This window comes from Diceros bicornis, chromosome 4 (assembly GCF_020826845.1).
Source record: "Diceros bicornis minor isolate mBicDic1 chromosome 4, mDicBic1.mat.cur, whole genome shotgun sequence".
Taxonomy (NCBI): Eukaryota; Metazoa; Chordata; class Mammalia; order Perissodactyla; family Rhinocerotidae; genus Diceros; species Diceros bicornis.
The window spans coordinates 13408686-13425786 of NC_080743.1; the positions used below are offsets into that span (position 1 = coordinate 13408686).

At 37.0% G+C, this 17101-nt stretch overlaps 1 protein-coding gene across 1 annotated transcript in view; it reads left to right on the top strand.

The window, feature by feature from the left end:
• Positions 1-17101, top strand: part of MSH4 (mutS homolog 4) — an 89318-nt gene that overhangs the window by 26895 nt on the left and 45322 nt on the right. Inside the window, exon 8 of the mRNA XM_058538314.1 lies at positions 3147-3214. Coding sequence (XP_058394297.1) covers positions 3147-3214 — 68 coding nt within the window. The remainder of the gene's footprint in view (positions 1-3146; positions 3215-17101) is intronic.

The window sequence follows — 17101 nt, forward strand, 5'->3', positions numbered from 1 at the left end:
CTGACCTCTGCTTTCGTCCTTATAGCTTCTCTCTCTGATCCTCCTGACTTTCTCTTATAAGAACCCTTCTGATTACTTTGGAACCAACAAGTAATCCGGAATAATCTCTCCATTTCAAGGTGCTTAACTTAATGCCACCTTCAAAGTCCCTTTTACCAGTAACATATTCGCAGGTTCCAGGGATTGGGATGTGGACATCTTTGGGCGGCTACCACATACCTACTTGCATAAAATCATTTAATCTCTTCTCATTACTTTTAGGATAAAATCTAGACTCTTCTATATGGCTCTTTCTTTGTCATCTCCCACAGCATTTCTTGCTACTCTTAACTTTCCACTCTGCCTTCTACTATAATTGAACTTCTTTTAGTTGCTTGAACATGTCCTCTCTCACCTTCTGGTCTTTGCACTCTGTAGTATTTGCCTAGAATCTTTCCTTCACCTTACCTTCTTACCCTCCTTCCAAGCTACTTTTTAGCTAACTGCAGTTTGTGCTTTACCATTCCAGTTTAGATAGCACTTATGCTAGAAGCCTCTTTGACTTCACAAGTCTGTGTTAGCCATCTTTTCTACATGTTTCCTGTAGTATCTTCTTATGGCACTTATCTTACTGTACTGTAAGTTCATGTTTTGCAGGATGATTCTCATACAAGGCTAGGATATAACAAGTGTTCATATTTGTTAAACTATTGATTTATTGTTGAATTTACTGATTACTGTTGAAAATTGTATTCTTTTGTTCCTAAGATTATAATGTTTTATTTGATGAGATTTTAATGAAAAACATGGATTTTCTTTGAAACTTTAGTTTTTATATATTTTAAGTTTTATAATTCCTTATAACTGAAAAGGTTTTTTTGTTTTTTGTGTGGTTTTTTTTTTTTTTTGCGCTGAGAAAGATTTGCCAATTTTCCTGTTTTTGTATGTGAGCCACTGCCAAAGCATGGCCACCAAGATGAGTGGTGTAGGTCCACTCCCAGGAGCTGAACCTGGGCCACTGAAGTGGAGTGCACTGAACTTAACCACTAGGCAAAACATCTACAAATGTTAAACATTTTTGTTTTCTATATCTTGACAGTTTATAACTTAACATGTAATAAAGATGCTTATCTGGGTAACAAAAATGTTTTTTGGATATGGAGGCTGGGATAAAGATCTGGTATGGGTGTCATTGGCTGTGATCTTAAACAGTCATTACTTTCTAGGGTACACTTGTTTGGGAAGTTGGGGAAGGCAGAGTTAACATTATCTTCTGCAGTTAGTTATACTTACGTTGATATAAAAGAGCTTGCTGTATTTAAGGCATGGCAGTGGTTATTTGTGACTTGAAGCCTTAGGGAATGGCAGGAAATGTGAATTGGGTCTAGCTTGAAGGGGCTTTATATAATGCTGAGAAATTTGGATTTTATCCTGTCAGCGATAGGGAGCTAAAGATTCTAAACCAAGAGAGTAATATGATCAAATACTTATTTTAGAAACATTCTGGTTGTTATGATAGATTTTGGTAAAAGGAAGAAGAAAGAGACTGAAAAAGAGAAAGGCCGATCTAAGTGAGGGCTTAAGAGAGTCTGACTAGTGGAACCACATGTAAAATGTCGTAATAGTATTCTGTCATATTGAACAGTATAGTAGTAGTATATTCAGTCTATTTACTCTAATTTTTTAAACATAGTTTTAACATAATTAATTACCATAGAAGTGGCAAAATAGAAAGGGGCACAGTTCTGGAGGTAGGCAAACTGAAAACTATCAAAAAATACCTGTCAGTTTGAATAGGAACCAAGTGACAAAATTTTTGTTTTTTTGTTTTTTTTAACAGATAACAGGTTGGGGACACTTGGTGAAAGTATAAATAAGTCTACATAAAACTTTTGAGGTCACACATTACAATGATGATAATAACCATGAGTCACTAAGAAAAAATTACTGTGTTTTAAGTATGGGGAAATGAGTGCATTCTTGAAAGATCTGTGTTAAATGGTTAAGGTGAAAAAGAAATCTGGGGATATTTAGATAGATTACAGTTATCTATACATTTACTTTTATAGAATACTTTAAACTGGAAAATGAGTTGAGAAGAATAAAATAGCAGTTTTGAGCTCTGGTATGTGCAAGATACTTTACATGTATTATCTCACTTAATCTTCACAACAACTCTAGGATGGAGATGTTATTATCCACATTTAAAAGATGATGTGAGGGATGAGAATTGGCCACCCCAAATGTGTCTCTTTGGCATGAGGATGGCATGAGGGGCTGGTTACTTTTAAGAATCTGCAGACATGGGAAAAGCTCTGAAAACCAAGTAGAAGTTACCCTTTGTAAGAGATATTTACATTTGTAAGGGAAGTCTCCGTTTGTAAAGATATCTCCCTCTCTGTACCAGGAAAAGGGGGATGACCTTTTCTCTAGAAACTCTTATCAATGCGGAAGGCAAGGTCTTAAATCTGCGTAATAACTTTATTCTTGTTTTCTGTGCTTTTCTGGTACTCTCCTGTAACTGACTCCCCCCACCCCCAACATCCTCCTTTGTCTTTAGCTGAAGATGATATTTAAGGTGGCAGCTTTGGCCATTCTGGCTGAGTTGCTCAGGTTTTCTGGGTTTCTCCCATATATACATGTTATAAAGCTTTGTTTGATTTTCTCCTGTTATTCTGTCTCATGTCAATTTAATTCGTAGCAGCCAGAAGGACTTAGAGGGTAGAGGAATTCTCTTCCTCCTCTACAATGAGAACAGCTCAAATTCAGAGAAGTTAGGTAACTTCCAAAAGGTTACATGGTTAGTGGTTGAACTGTGCTTTTAAACTAATCTTATCAGATCTTTTAAGTATCAGGAAGAAAAGTTAGAGATCAAAAAAGTGGGAAGAAAATTATGATAAGCAACATCTAAAAGCCAGAGAAGTAGAGTTTTAAGAAGGAAGGGGTGATCAACAGTGTCAAATTTTGAAGATGGATTGTGAGTAATCGAAATTAAAAGACCATTAAAATTTGTTTTATTCCAGGTACATGTAAGATAGATAAAGACAGAACAAGTAATACTTGCAGGTAGAAATGTTCTATTTTTATTATTCAAGGATAATATTTTACAAAGTTTATATTTTAAACTATAACAAAGTTTAAATGCTTATATTTTTTGTTCGTTTCAGTTATATCAAGATTTCTTGATACAGAGCAGCTTCTTTCTGTTTTAATCCAAATTCCAAAGCAAGACACGGTATGTTTATGTACATGCTGTATGTTATATTATTATACATTATGTGATATAACTTGTCTTCATGTGATGTAACAATTGGAAAATATCAAAATGTTTGGGAAAAGTACTTCATTATTAGTATCTGGAGTATTTTTATGCCTTTTTAAAGGATGCTTTTCCCCCAATGTATTATCCTATATGTAATAGTAAAATTAAAAGTTTCTTAGTTGTGGAATTGGCATATTTTCATTAATTAAATATTTACTTAAAGAGTTTATGTATAATTTTCAAAAAACTTAAACTGTAATAACATTTGCTTAATAAGTAACTATATAAAAATTGTGTTAGATCCAAAGAGTATATGTACTTCTTAAAAGTGATCATGTGAAATTTGATTAGTTTTCAAATACGTTTAACCTTTGAGAATAAAAGAACATCTTTGGATATTTTTCAAATTTAAATACTGTTTATAGGCATATCCTATAAAGAAGGTAATAGATGGTTTTCATTCTTTTGTGTAAGCCGAATTGAAAAATGTTTACTTTGATGAAATACATGGATATTTTTGCTCATATGCTTAAAAAGGAAAGAAGACTTACACATCAGTAAAGTTTGATTTAAAATTTGATTACCTTGCAAATCCACTGAAGACTAATCTGTGTTCGAGAAGTCTTTCTATATCGTAGAGATAACATTCTTAATGTTCATTTATAATAAAAACATCACTGGAAAAGTTTTGGCTGTTGGGCAGGCACAGAACTGGAAATTTCCTTAAATAATTGAAACACCTTATAATTAAATATATACAAATGGGAGATAACCTAGAACAACTCAAGTGTAGAAAAAAAGTTAGTCGGTTTGGTAAAATGAGTTTGGAAGTATTCCCTCGTCTTCAGTTTTCTGGTAGAGTTTGTGTATAACTGGTATTATTTCTTCCTTAAATGTTTGCTAGAATTCACAAATGAAGGCATTAAAATTTTCTTTGTAGGAAGATTTTTGACTATAAATTCAACTTCTTAAATAGATATGGTGCTATTCAAGTTACCTGTTTCTTCTTGAATGAGCTTTGGTAGATTGTGTCTTTCAAAGAATTTGTTATTTCACCAAACTTGTCAAATTTTTTGGTGTGATATTGTTCATAATATCCTCCTTTTTATACTTTTTATATTTGTAAAGTTTGCAATAATGTACTTCTCTCATTCTTGATATTGGTAACTTGAATATTCTGTTTTTTTCTTAGTCAGTCTGGCTAGAGGTTATTAGTTTTATTGGTCTTCTCAGTAAACCAACTTTTGATTTCATTGATTTCTTTTTCTTTCCTGTTGTCCATTTCATTGATTATTGCTTTTATTGTTTTATTTCCTTTTTTCCTCTTACTCTATGCTTAGTTTACTCTTCTTTTTTGAGGTTGTGAAGGTTGAAGCTGAGGTCATTGATTTGAGACCTTTTTCTTTTCTAATATAAGCATTTAGTAATGTGTTAGCTATATTTCACAATTTTTGATATTGTGTTTTTCTTTTCTCTCAAAAACGTTAAAAATACTTTCTAATTTCCTTTTTGATTTCTTCTTTGATGTATGGGCTATGTACAAATGTGTTATTTAGTTTCCAATATTTGGAAACTTTCCAGATATCTTTCTGTTGTTGATTACTAATTTAATTCCATAAGGGTCAGAGAACATATGTTAGTTGATATGGATCCTATTAATTTTATTGACACCTGTTTTTATGGCCCAGAATATGATCTATCTTGGTAAATGGTCCACGTGTACTTGAAAACAATGTGTATTTTGCTGTTGTTGCATGGAGTATTCCATAAATCAGTTAATTCAAGTTGATTGATAGTGTTCTTTAAGTCTTTTATATCATTATTGGGTGTTTTTTCTATTTGTTCTATCAATTATTGAAAGAGATGTGTTGATATCTTCAACTATAATTGTGGATTTTTCTGTTTATTTTTTGCAGTTCTATCAGTTTTCATCTAATGTATTTTGGAGCTCTGTTGTTAGGTACATAAACATTTAAGATTGCTAGGTCTTCTTGATGAATTGATCCCTTTATCATTATAAAATGATCTTCTTTTTTCCCTAGTAATATTATTTGCTCTGAAATCTTTTGTGTTTAATATTAATATAGCCATCCTAGGTTTCTTTTGATCTGTTAGCATGATATAGCTTTTACCATCCTTATGCTTTTAACTTATTTGTGTCTTTATAGTTAAACTGAATTTCTTGCAGACAACATATATTTGAGTCTTGCTTTTTTTGTATACAATCAGAGAATATCTTACTTCTTTTTTTTTTTTTTTGTGAAGAGGACTAGCCCTAAGCTAACATCCGATGCCAATCCTCCCCTTTTTTCTTGAGGAAGAGTGGCCCTGAACTAACATCTGCGCCCATCTTCCTCTACTTTATATGGGATGCTGCCATAGCATGGCTTACCAAGCAGTGCATTGGTGCCTGCCCGGGATCCGAACCTGCAAACCCTGGGCCGCCGAAGCGGAGCGCGTGCACTTAACTACTTGTGCCACCAGGCTGGCCCCTCTTACTTCTATTTTTTCAACTTTTTTTTTTTTTTGGTGAGGAAGATTGGCCCTGAGCTATCATCTATTGCCAGTCTTCCTCTTTTTGCTGAGGAGGATTGGCTCTACACTAACATCTGTGCCCATCTTCCTCCATTTTGTGTGTGGGATGCCACCACAGCATGGCTTGATGAGCGGTGCATTCGTCGGCACCCGGGATTCAAACCTGTGAACCCCAGGCTGCCAAAGCAGAGTGGGCAAAGTTAACCACTATGGCACCGGGCCGGCCCCGGAATATCTTACTTTTAATTGGAGTGTTTATTCCTTTTAGGCTTATTGATGTGTTTCTATTTAAATCTGCCATCATGGTACTTTTTTTCTATTTGTCTCATCTATTTGCCCCCTCTCCCCGCCTTTTTTTTTTTTGGCCTTCTTTTGGATTGTGTATTTTTTATGATCACATTTTATCTCCTTCGTTGATTTATTAGCTAGAACTCATTGTTTTGTTATTTTAATGGTTGCTTTACAGTTTATGGAATACATCTTTAGCTGAATTCAGTCTGCCTTCAAATAATATTACACCACTTTACATATGAAATAAGAACCTTACAGTAGTGGCAACAAAAGCAAAAATGAACAAGTGGGACTACATCAAACTAAAAAGTTTCTGCACAGCAAAAGAAACAATCAGAAAAATGAAAAGGCAATTATGGAATTGGAGAAAATATTTGCAAATCATATATATTATAAGGAGTTAATATCCAAAATATATAAAGAACTCATACAACTCAATAGCAAGAAAACAATCTGATTAAAAAATAGTCAGAGGAATTGAATAGACATTTTCCCAAAGAAGATATACAAATGGCCAACAGGCACATGAAAAGGTGCTCAACATCACTAATTATCAGGGAAATGCAAATCAAAACCACAGTGAGATATCACCTCACACCTGTTAGAATGACTGTTATCAAAAAGGCAAGAGATAAAAAGTATTGGCAAGGTTGTGGAGAAAAGGAACCCTTGTGCACTCTTGGTAGGAATACAAATTGATGCAGTCACTATGGAAAAGCCAACCCTGTGGTCTAGTGGTTAAGGTTCGACACTCTCACCGCCGTGGCCTGGGTTCAGTTCCTAGTCAGGGAACCACACCACCCATCTGTCAGTTGTCATACTGTGGTGGCTGCATGATGCTATGATGCTGAAAGCTATGCCACCACTATTTCAAATACTAGCAGGGTCACCCATGGTGGACAGGTTTCAGTAGAGCTTCCAGACTAAGACAGACTCGGAGGAAGGACCTGGCCACCCACTTCTGAAAAAAACTGGTCATGAAAACTCTATGAATTGCCACAGAACATTGTCTGACATAGCGCCAGAAGATGAGAGGATGATGCAGAAAGACCTGGCAGGGTTCTGCTCTGCTGTACACAGGGTCATTAGGAGTCAGAATCGCCTCAACAGCACTAATAACAACCCTATGGAAAACAGTATCGAGATTTCTCAAAAAATAAAAAATAGAACTACCATGTGATCCAGCAACACCACTTCTGGGTATATATCCAAAGGAAATGAAAACAGGATATCAGAAGAGATATCTGCACTTCCATGTTCATTACAGCATTATTCACAATAGCCAATATACAGAAAATACAAGTGTCCATTAATGGGTGAATGGATCAAGAAAATGTGACATATATATCTATATATACACATACATACATACAATGGAGTATTATGCAGTCATGAGAAAGAAGGAAGTCCTGCCACTTACAGCAACACTGGTGGGCCCTGAGGGCATTATGCTCAGTGAAATAAGCCAGACAGAAAAAGACAAATACTGTATGATGTCACTTATATATAAAATCTGAAAAAAAAGAAAAAAAGCAAATTCATAGAAACAGAGAGTAGAAAAGTGGTTGCTAAGGGTTGGGGGAAATAGGGAAAGGTTGGTAAAAGGGCACAAACTTTAACAAGATGAATAAGGTCTGAGGATATAATGTATAACATGGTGACTATAGTTGATAACACTACTGTATAATTCATATTTGCTAAGAAAATAGAACTTAAAAGTTCTCATCAAACAGACAAACAAAAGATAAATTTTTGAGGTGACAAATGTGTTAATTAACTAGATGGGGGGAATCCTTTTGCAGTGTATATGTATATCAAATCACTACGATGTACACTTTAAATATCTTACAATTTTATATGTCAGTTATTCCTCAATAAAGCTGAAACAAAGAGAAAAGAACATTACAGTAGGATGCTGTCATTCTCCCCTTCCCATTGTACTATTGTTGTCATACATTTTACTTCTATAAATATTCCACAATTCATTGTTTTTTAAATATAACAGCTTTATCAAGATAGAATTCACAAAGCATACGCTTCACCCATTTAAGTGTACAATTCCATCAGTTTTAGTATATTTCCAGAGTTGTACAGCAGTTACTACAGTCAATTTTAGAACATGTTCATCACCCCAGAAAGCAACCTTGTACCCATTAGCAATCACTTCCCATTTCTCCCAACCCTCTTCCCCCCAGTTCTTGGCCTTAATCTAATTCTATCCCTATAGGTTTGTCTATTCTGGACGTTTCATATAAATGGAATCATACAATATATAGTCTTTTGTGACTGGCCTTTTTCACTTAGCATAATATTTTCAGGTTAATTCATGTTGTAGCATGTATCAATACTTGATTTTTCTTATTGACAAATAACCTTCCATTGTATAGATATAGCACATTTTGTTTATTCATCAGTTGATGAACATTTGTTTCCACTTTTAATTTTTATCAATAGTTCTGCTATGAATTTTCATGCACAAGTTTTTGTGTAGACGTAAGTTTTCATTTATCTTGGTTATATACCTAGGAGTGGAATTGCTGGGTCCCATGATAACTCTATGTTTAATTGTTTGAGGAACTGCCAGACTGTTTTCCAAAGTGACTGTACCATTTTACATTCCCACCAGCAGTCTATGAGGGTTCCAATTTCTCCATATCCTTGTCAACACTTGTTATTATCTGACTTTTTGATTTTAGCCATCCTTGTGGGTGTGAAGTGGTATCTCCTGGTTTTTATTTGCATTTCCCTGATGATTAATGATGCTGAGCATCTCTTCATATGCTTGTTGACCATTTGTATATCTTCCTTGGAGAAATGTTTATTCATGTCTTTTGCCCATTTTTAATTGGGTTATTTGTCTTTTTATTGTTGAGTTGTAAGAGTTCTTTATATATTCTGGACATAAGTTCCTTATTGAATATATGATTTGCAAATATTTTCTACCATTATTTGGGTTGTCTTTTCACTTTCTTAATGATATCCTTTGACAATACATGTTAATTCCCTACCTGAAGGATGAATATTTAGCTCTCTTTTTTTTTTAGGGTTTTTTTTCAATTGATGTCATGATAGTTTATAACATTGTGAGATTCCAGTTGTACATTATTATTTGTCAGTCACCATATAAATGCGCCCCTTCACCCCTTGTGCCCACCCCCCAACTCCCTTCCCCCTGGTAGCCACCAAACTGTTCTCTCTGTCCGTGTGTTAGTTTATATTCCACATATGTAGCTCTCTCTCTTTTTTTTTATTGAGGTAACACTGGTTTATAACATTATATAAGTTTCAGTTGTACATCATTATATTTCAATTTCTGCATAGACTACCTCATATTCACCACCCAAAGAGTAATTATCATCCGTCACTGTACGCATGTGCCCTGTTACTCCTTCTGCCCTCCGTCTCCCCCCTTCCCCTCTGGTAACCACCAGTCTAATCTGTCTATCTATGTGTTTGTTTGTTGTTTTTATCTTCCACTTATGAGTGAAATCAGACGGTATTTGGCTTTCTCCATATGACTTATTTTGCTTAGCATAATACCCTCCAGGTCTATTCATGTTGTTGCAAATGGCAAGGTTTCATCTTTTTTTTATAGCTGTATTCCACTGTGTATATATATACCACATCTTTATCCATTCATCTGTAGATGGACACTTAGGTTGTTTCCAAGTCTTGGCTATTGTGAATAATGCTGCAATGAACACAGGGGTGCAAATATCTTTTTGAGTTAGTGTTTTCATGTTCTTTGGATAAATAGTGAGAAGTAGAATAGCTGTATCATATGGTAGTTCTATTCTTAATTTTTTCAGGAATCTCCATACTGTTTTCCATAGTGTCTGTACCAGTTGGCATTCCCACCATCAGTGTATGAGGGTTTCCTTTTCTCCACATCCTCTGCAGCACTTGTTATTTCTTCTCTTGTTAATTATAGCCATTCTGACAGGCATGAGGTAATATTTCATTAAAGTTTTGATTTGCATTTCCCTAATAATTAGTGATGTTGAACATCTTTTCATGTGCCTGTTGGCCATCTCTGTATCTTCTTTGGAAAAATGTCTGTTCAGATCCTTTACCCAGTTTTTAATTGGGTTGTTTGTTTTTTTGTTGTTGAGTTGTGTAAGTTCTTTATATATTTTGGATATTAACCCCTTATCAGATATATGATTTGCAAATATCTTTTCCCAATTGTTAGATTATCTTTTCATGTTGATAGTTTCCTTTGCTGTGCAGAAGCTGTTTAGTTTGATGTAGTCCCATTTGTTTATTTTTTCTTTTGTTTCCTTTGCCTAGGGAGACATGGGGTTCAAAAAGAGACTGCTAAGACCAATGTCAAAGAGGTACTGCCTATGTTTTCATCTAGGAGTTTTACGGTTTCAGGTCTTACATTCAGATCTCTAATCCATTTTGAGTTCATTTTTGTGTATGGTGTTAAGATAATGGTCTACTATTGTTCTTTTGCATGTGGCTGTCCAGTTTTCCCAAAACCATTTATTGAAGAGACTTTCCTTTCTTCATTGTATGTTCTTGGCTCCCTTAGGAAATTAGCTGTCCATAGATGTGTGGGTTTATTCTGGGCTGTTGATTCTGTCCCATTGATCTTTGTGTCTATTTTTGTGCCAGTACCACGCTGTTTTGGTTACTATAGCTTTGTAGTATAATTTGAAATCAGGGATTGTGATTAGCTCTCTTTCCTTTCCCTTCTTGCGTAAACATGGACACTTCCCTACCTCTCATCACCCCGAAGGGTTATAACATAATTTTAATTAGATCAAAATTATTATGACTCTTCATGCTACACAGAGCTGAGCTTGCACAACTTTGTGTTTTTTCCCCCAGAATTAATAACCGTTTTTCTATTTGTTTGGTTTACTGTGTACTTTCACTAATTCAGGTGTAGGTATTTCCACCAATTATCTAAATATCCTCTCAGTATATTCATTCACCACAGATATTCAATCAATTTAAATCTCTGGAAGATGTCTCTCCCATAGCTTCTGACCTGTTCCAGCCTGCACTGGTTGCCCCTCTTTCTCTGGTATGCAGCTGTGACCCCAGGTTCTCTCTTCAACATCATTCTTTGTCTCTCCTGTGTTGAAGCTTGTGTTTTTTGTGTATCAAGTCTTCCTGTGTTTTGGCTTACTCTCTCCTTTTTGTGGAACACGTTGTCTAGTAAATTTCTGAGAAAGAGTGAAGCTTTGCACATCTGAAATGTTTTATTATTCTCTCATAATCGATTGATAGTTTAGCTGAAAATAGAATTCTAGTCAGGAAGTAATTTTCCTTCAAAATTTTGGAGGCATTTCTCCGTTGTCTTGGAGCTTCTAATGTTCCTATTGAGAAGCTGAAACCATTGAGATTCCTGCATTTTGGATATGACTGACTTTTTTTCCCCTCCCTTCTCTGGAAGCATGTAAGACCTTTTGGTTTCAACATGAAAAAAGTGACAATAAAAATTAAATAAAATCTCAAACCTTCAGAAAATTTGCGAAAACTTACAAATAACTTATTTTCCTGAAACTTTTAAGAGTAAGTCGCTGACATGGTGCTCTATCACTTACACATTCATGAGTATTTCTTACAAACAAGGATATTCTTCTATTCAACCACAATAAACCTTCAAAATAAGGAAATTAACGATGATAATACCATTTAATCCTCAGATCCCATTAAAGTTTAGCCAATTTGCTGATAATGTCCTTTATAGAAAAAAGATTCAGTTAAGAATCAAGGATTGCCTTTAATTTTTGTGTCTATTTAGTCTTCAGCCATGACCTTGACACTTGAAAATTACAGGTCTGTTATTTTCCCTCAATTTGAGTTTGTCTGATGTTTCCTCATCATTAGATTCAGATTATGTATCTTTGTCAGGAATATCACAGAAAAGAGTTGTTGTTCTCATTGCAATTTATCAGATGGCTCATGATTTTGATTTGCCCCATTATGATGATGTTAACTTAGTGCACTTGATTGAGGTGATGTCCACCAGGCTTCTCCACTGTAAAATTACTATTTTCCTTATGTAATTAATAAGTATTCTGTGGGGAGGTAGTTTGAGACCATGTAAATATCCTGTTCCTTATCAAACTTTCAATTTATTTAATCTCTGTGGACTCATAGTTTCATCTTTTATTCAATTGGTTTCAATCCCTTACTATCAATATTTATTTTGATTCTGAAATTGTCTCAAATTTGACCAGTGCAAACCCCTTCTAACTGATCTCTATGTCCTTTGGAAATGATGGGAACATCATTCTTTGAGCGCTTTATCACTTTCTGGCTCAAGAAAATGAACCAGGCTTTTCTTGTACTTTTCCCTGCCCTAGCCTTTGAATGAACCATTTCTCCCAGGAGTCCTGGTTCTTTTCAGTGGGATATGGTATTTAGAAATCAAGATCTGGAGGCGGAGTCAAGATGGCGGCGTAGGCAGACTCTGAACTCACCTCCTCCCGTGGACACAGCCAATTTACAACTACTCGTGGAAAAATTACCCCTGAGACAGAACTGAAAACTGGATAAGAGGAACTCCTACAACAACGGACAATCCTAACTGGGGTAGAAGAGGCAGAGACCCCCTTCCGGAGAGGAAAAACGCCGCCTTCACAAGCCGCCAGCTTCACGGCCGCCGGGAGCAGCTCACAGGTACGCACCCTCCCTGGAGGCGTGGGGTCCTGAGCCGGGGAGCGCCCCCGCTGTGGGCATTTTGTGGACCCAGCACAATCGACACCAGCGGCATAATATCTGACTTTGCCTGCTACTAAAGCATTGGGGAGCACCCCCAGAAAACCCGGTTCACAAAGAAACTAAAACTGGCTCTTAAAGGGCCCGCGCACAAACTCACCCGTTCCAGAAAGCATCCTAAAATCACCAGAAAGAAAGGTGCACAGTGCTTTGGTGACAAGAGACTCACCTAATAGGCCCTGAGTGCATCTTGGTGAGGGGTGAGACCTCTCCAGGGACTGGGACATTGGCTGCGGCCATTGTTGTGGCCTGGTGTGAGCGTGCTGACACAGATGCCACTGGAGTTCTCCCTGAGGCCTGCTAGCCCAGGGTCTGCTCCACCCACGAGAGCACCGATTTAATCCAGCTCAGCCAGGGCAGGCAGCCCACCCTAGAGACAGGCCCCACCCAACAACAAGCCCTCAGGCAACTTGTGGGCCTGCATAGATTGGTGACTGGATTCTCTGCAGCCTGGCAACTGAATCGACTTGAGCAGGCAGGGTGTGCACAAGGAGCGGGTGGAGAGTGTGGGGCAGTGGCGGAGTGTGTGGGGCTCCCGCCATGGGGAGACTGGGTCTGCTTGGGGAGGTCGGGGCGCTCGCACGGGGCAGGACTGTGTTGACTGTGTGTGTGCACCTGTGGGCAACAGGGCTTGTCAGCTGCAGAAGACTTGTGCTTCTCAAAGACCCACATAGGAGGTTTGCCCCACCTTCCAAAGCCTGAAACAATTGGGTGCTCCTGTGCCTGAGGCCAGCCCCACACAGCTGCAATTCTCAGAGAGCTGACAAGAGACCTAATAGGCTAGAGGCTTACAGCAATTGTAAGGCCCTGAGCCTAACAACCTGCCACTCTGGGGGCCTACTCACTTAAAAGAAATACTGCAACACAAATGTGGTATTAGAACTTGCAGCCAACTGTGCTGGGGCTCCCCACACCTGATAAAGAGACTGAAGGGCCCACAACAACTACAAGCAGCTGAGCATAACAACAGCTGGCCAGGAGCATAACTCAGCCTCCCTGGGCGCCTATAGGGAGAGCTAACAGGCCACAATAGAAGGACACACGTAGCCCACATAGGGACCACCCCTGGAACATTGAGAACTGAGGGAAGCACACTGGAAGCCTCCTAAGGCATCACTTACATAAGGTCACCTATCCAAGAGCAGGAGATGTAGCTGACCTACCTAATACATAGACACAAGCACAGGGAAAGAGGCAAAATGAGGAGGCAAAAGAATACATTCCAAGTAAGGGAACAGGACAAAACCCCAGAAAAGGAACTAAGTGAAACAGAAATGAGCAACCTACCCGACAGAGGGTTCAAACTAAGAGTGTTAAGGATGCTCACTGATCTGGGGAGAAGAATAGATGAACTCAGTGAGAATGTCAACAAAGAAATGGAAGATATAAAAAAGAACCAATCAGAAATGAAGAATACAATACTGGAAATGAAAAATTCACTAGAGGGACTCAAAAGCAGAGTAGAGGATACAGAAGAACGGATCTGTGAGCTGGAAGAAAGACTAGAAGAAATTACCCAAGGTGAACAGGTAAAAGAGAAAAGAATTAAAAAGAGTGAGGACAGTCTAAGGGACCTCTGGGACAACATCAAGCACACTAACATCCGTGTTATAGGTGTCCTGGAAGGAGAAGAGCGAGACAAGGGGGCAGAGAATCTATTTCAAGAAATAATAGATGAAAACTTCCCTAACCTAAGGAAGGAAACAGACATCCAGGTACAGGAAGCACAGAGAGCCCCAAACAAGATAAACCCAAAGAGGCCCACACCTAGACACATCATAATCAAAATGTCCAGAATTAAGGATAAAGAGAGAATCCTAAAAGCCGCAAGAGAATGTCAAGTTACATACAAAGGAAACCCCATAAGGCTATCAGCTGACTTCTCAGCAGAAACCTTACAGGCTAGAAGAGAATGGCACGATATATTTAAAGTGCTAAAAGGAAAAAACTTGCAGCCAAGAATACTCTACCCAGCAAGGTTATCATTCAAAATGGAAGGAGAGATCAAAATTTTCCCAGATAAGCAAAAATTAAAGGAGTTTGTCACCAAGAAACCAGTGCTACAAGAAATGTTAAAGGGACTGATTTAAGGGGAAAAGAGAAGACCACAAATAGGAAAAATTATCTATTTCCATGATAAGAGGGAAATGGATACAAATGCACAAAAAAGAGGTTAGATATGGTATCAAAAACATAAAAGGAGGGAGGAGGGGAGTTAAAGATTACAGCTTTCAGACAGAGGTCAAACTAAAGTGACCATCAATTCTGTATAGAAGAAGTAAGGAACAGAGAAGGAGTACTAAAACACTGAGAAAAAAAAAAAAGTTAAAAAATGGCAGTAAGTACATACTTATCAATAGCTACTTTAAACGTCAATGGACTAAATGCTCCAATTAAAAGGCATAGGGTGGCTGACTGGATAAAACAACAAGACCCATATATATGCTGCATACAAGAGACACACTTAAGACCTAAAGACACTCACAAACTGAAAGTGAAGGGATGGAAAAAGATACTCCACGCAAATGGCAATGAAAAGAAAGCTGGGGTAGCAGTACTCATATCAGACAAAATAGACTTTAAAACAAAAACTGTAAAATGAGACAAGGGCATTACATAATGATCAAGGGAACAATCCAACAAGAGGATATAACACTTGTAAATATCTGCGCATCCAATGTAGGTGCACCTAAATATATAAAGCAATTATTAACAGACATAAAAACAGAAATAGACAGTAACACAATAATAGTAGGGGACTTTAACACTCCACTTACACCAACGGATAGATCATGCAAACAGAAGATCAATAAGGAAACATTGGCCTTAAATGACACACTAGAACAGATGGACCTAGTAGATATATACAGAGCATTCCATCCAAAAACCGAAGAATACACGTTCTTTTCAAATGCACATGGAACGTTCTCCAGGATTGATCACATATTAGGCCACAAAACAAGTCTCCATAAATTTAAGAGGATTGAAATAATACCAAGCATCTTTTCTGACCACAACGGTATGAAACTAGAAATCAACTATAGGAAGAAAATCAGAAAAGCCACAAATACGTGGAGATTAAACAAAATGCTACTGAACAACGACTGGGTTAACGAAGAAATCAAAGAAGAAATCAAAAAATACCTGGAGACAAATGAAAATGAAAATACGACATGCCAGAATTTATGGGATACAGCAAAAGCGGTTCTAAGAGGGATGTTTATAGCGATACAGGCCTATCTCAACAAACAAGAAAAATCTCAAATAAACAATCTAACAATGCACCTGAAGGAACTGGAAAAAGAAGAACAAACCAAGCCCAAAATCAGTAGAAGAAGGGAAATAATAAAAATCAGAGCAGAAATAAATAGAGACCAAAAAAACAATCGAAAAAATTAATAAAACCAAGAGCTGATTCTTTGAAAAGATCAACAAAATAGACAAACCTTTAGCTAGACTCACCAAGAAAAAAAGAGAGAAGGCACAAATAAGTAAAATCAGAAATCAAAGAGGAGAGGTTACAACAGACACCTCAGAAATACAAAAGATTATAAGAGAATACTATGAAAAGCTATATGCCAACCAATTCGACAATCTGGAAGAAATGGATAAATTCTTAGAATCATACAACCTTCCAAAACTGGATCAAGAAGAAGTAGAGAATTTGAATAGACCAATCACCAGTAAGGAGATCGAAACTGTAATCAAAAACCTCCCCAAAAATAAAAGTCCAGGACCAGACGGCTTCCCTGGTGAATTCTACCAAACATTCAAAGAAGACTTAATACCTATCCTTCTCAAACTCTTCCAAAAAATTGAGGAGGGGGGGAAGCTCCCTAACTCATTCTACGAAGCTGACATTACCCTGATACCAAAACCAGACAAGGACAACACAAAAAAAGAAAATTACAGGCCAATATCACTGATGAACATCGATGCGAAAATCCTCAACAAAATACTAGCAAATCGCATACAACAATACGTTAAAAAGATTATACACCATGATCAAGTGGGATTTATTCCAGCTATGCAGGGATGGTTTAACATTCGCAAATCAATCAACGCAATACAGCACATTAATAAAATGAAGAACAAAAATCACATGATCATCTCAATAGATGCAGAGAAAGCATTTGACAAGATACAGCATCCATTTATGATAAAAACTCTGAATAAAATGGGTATAGAAGGAAAGTACCTCACATAATAAAGACCGTATATGAGAAACCCACAGCTAATATCATCCTCAATGGTGAAAAACTGAAAGCTATCCCTCTAAGAACAGGAAGCAGACAA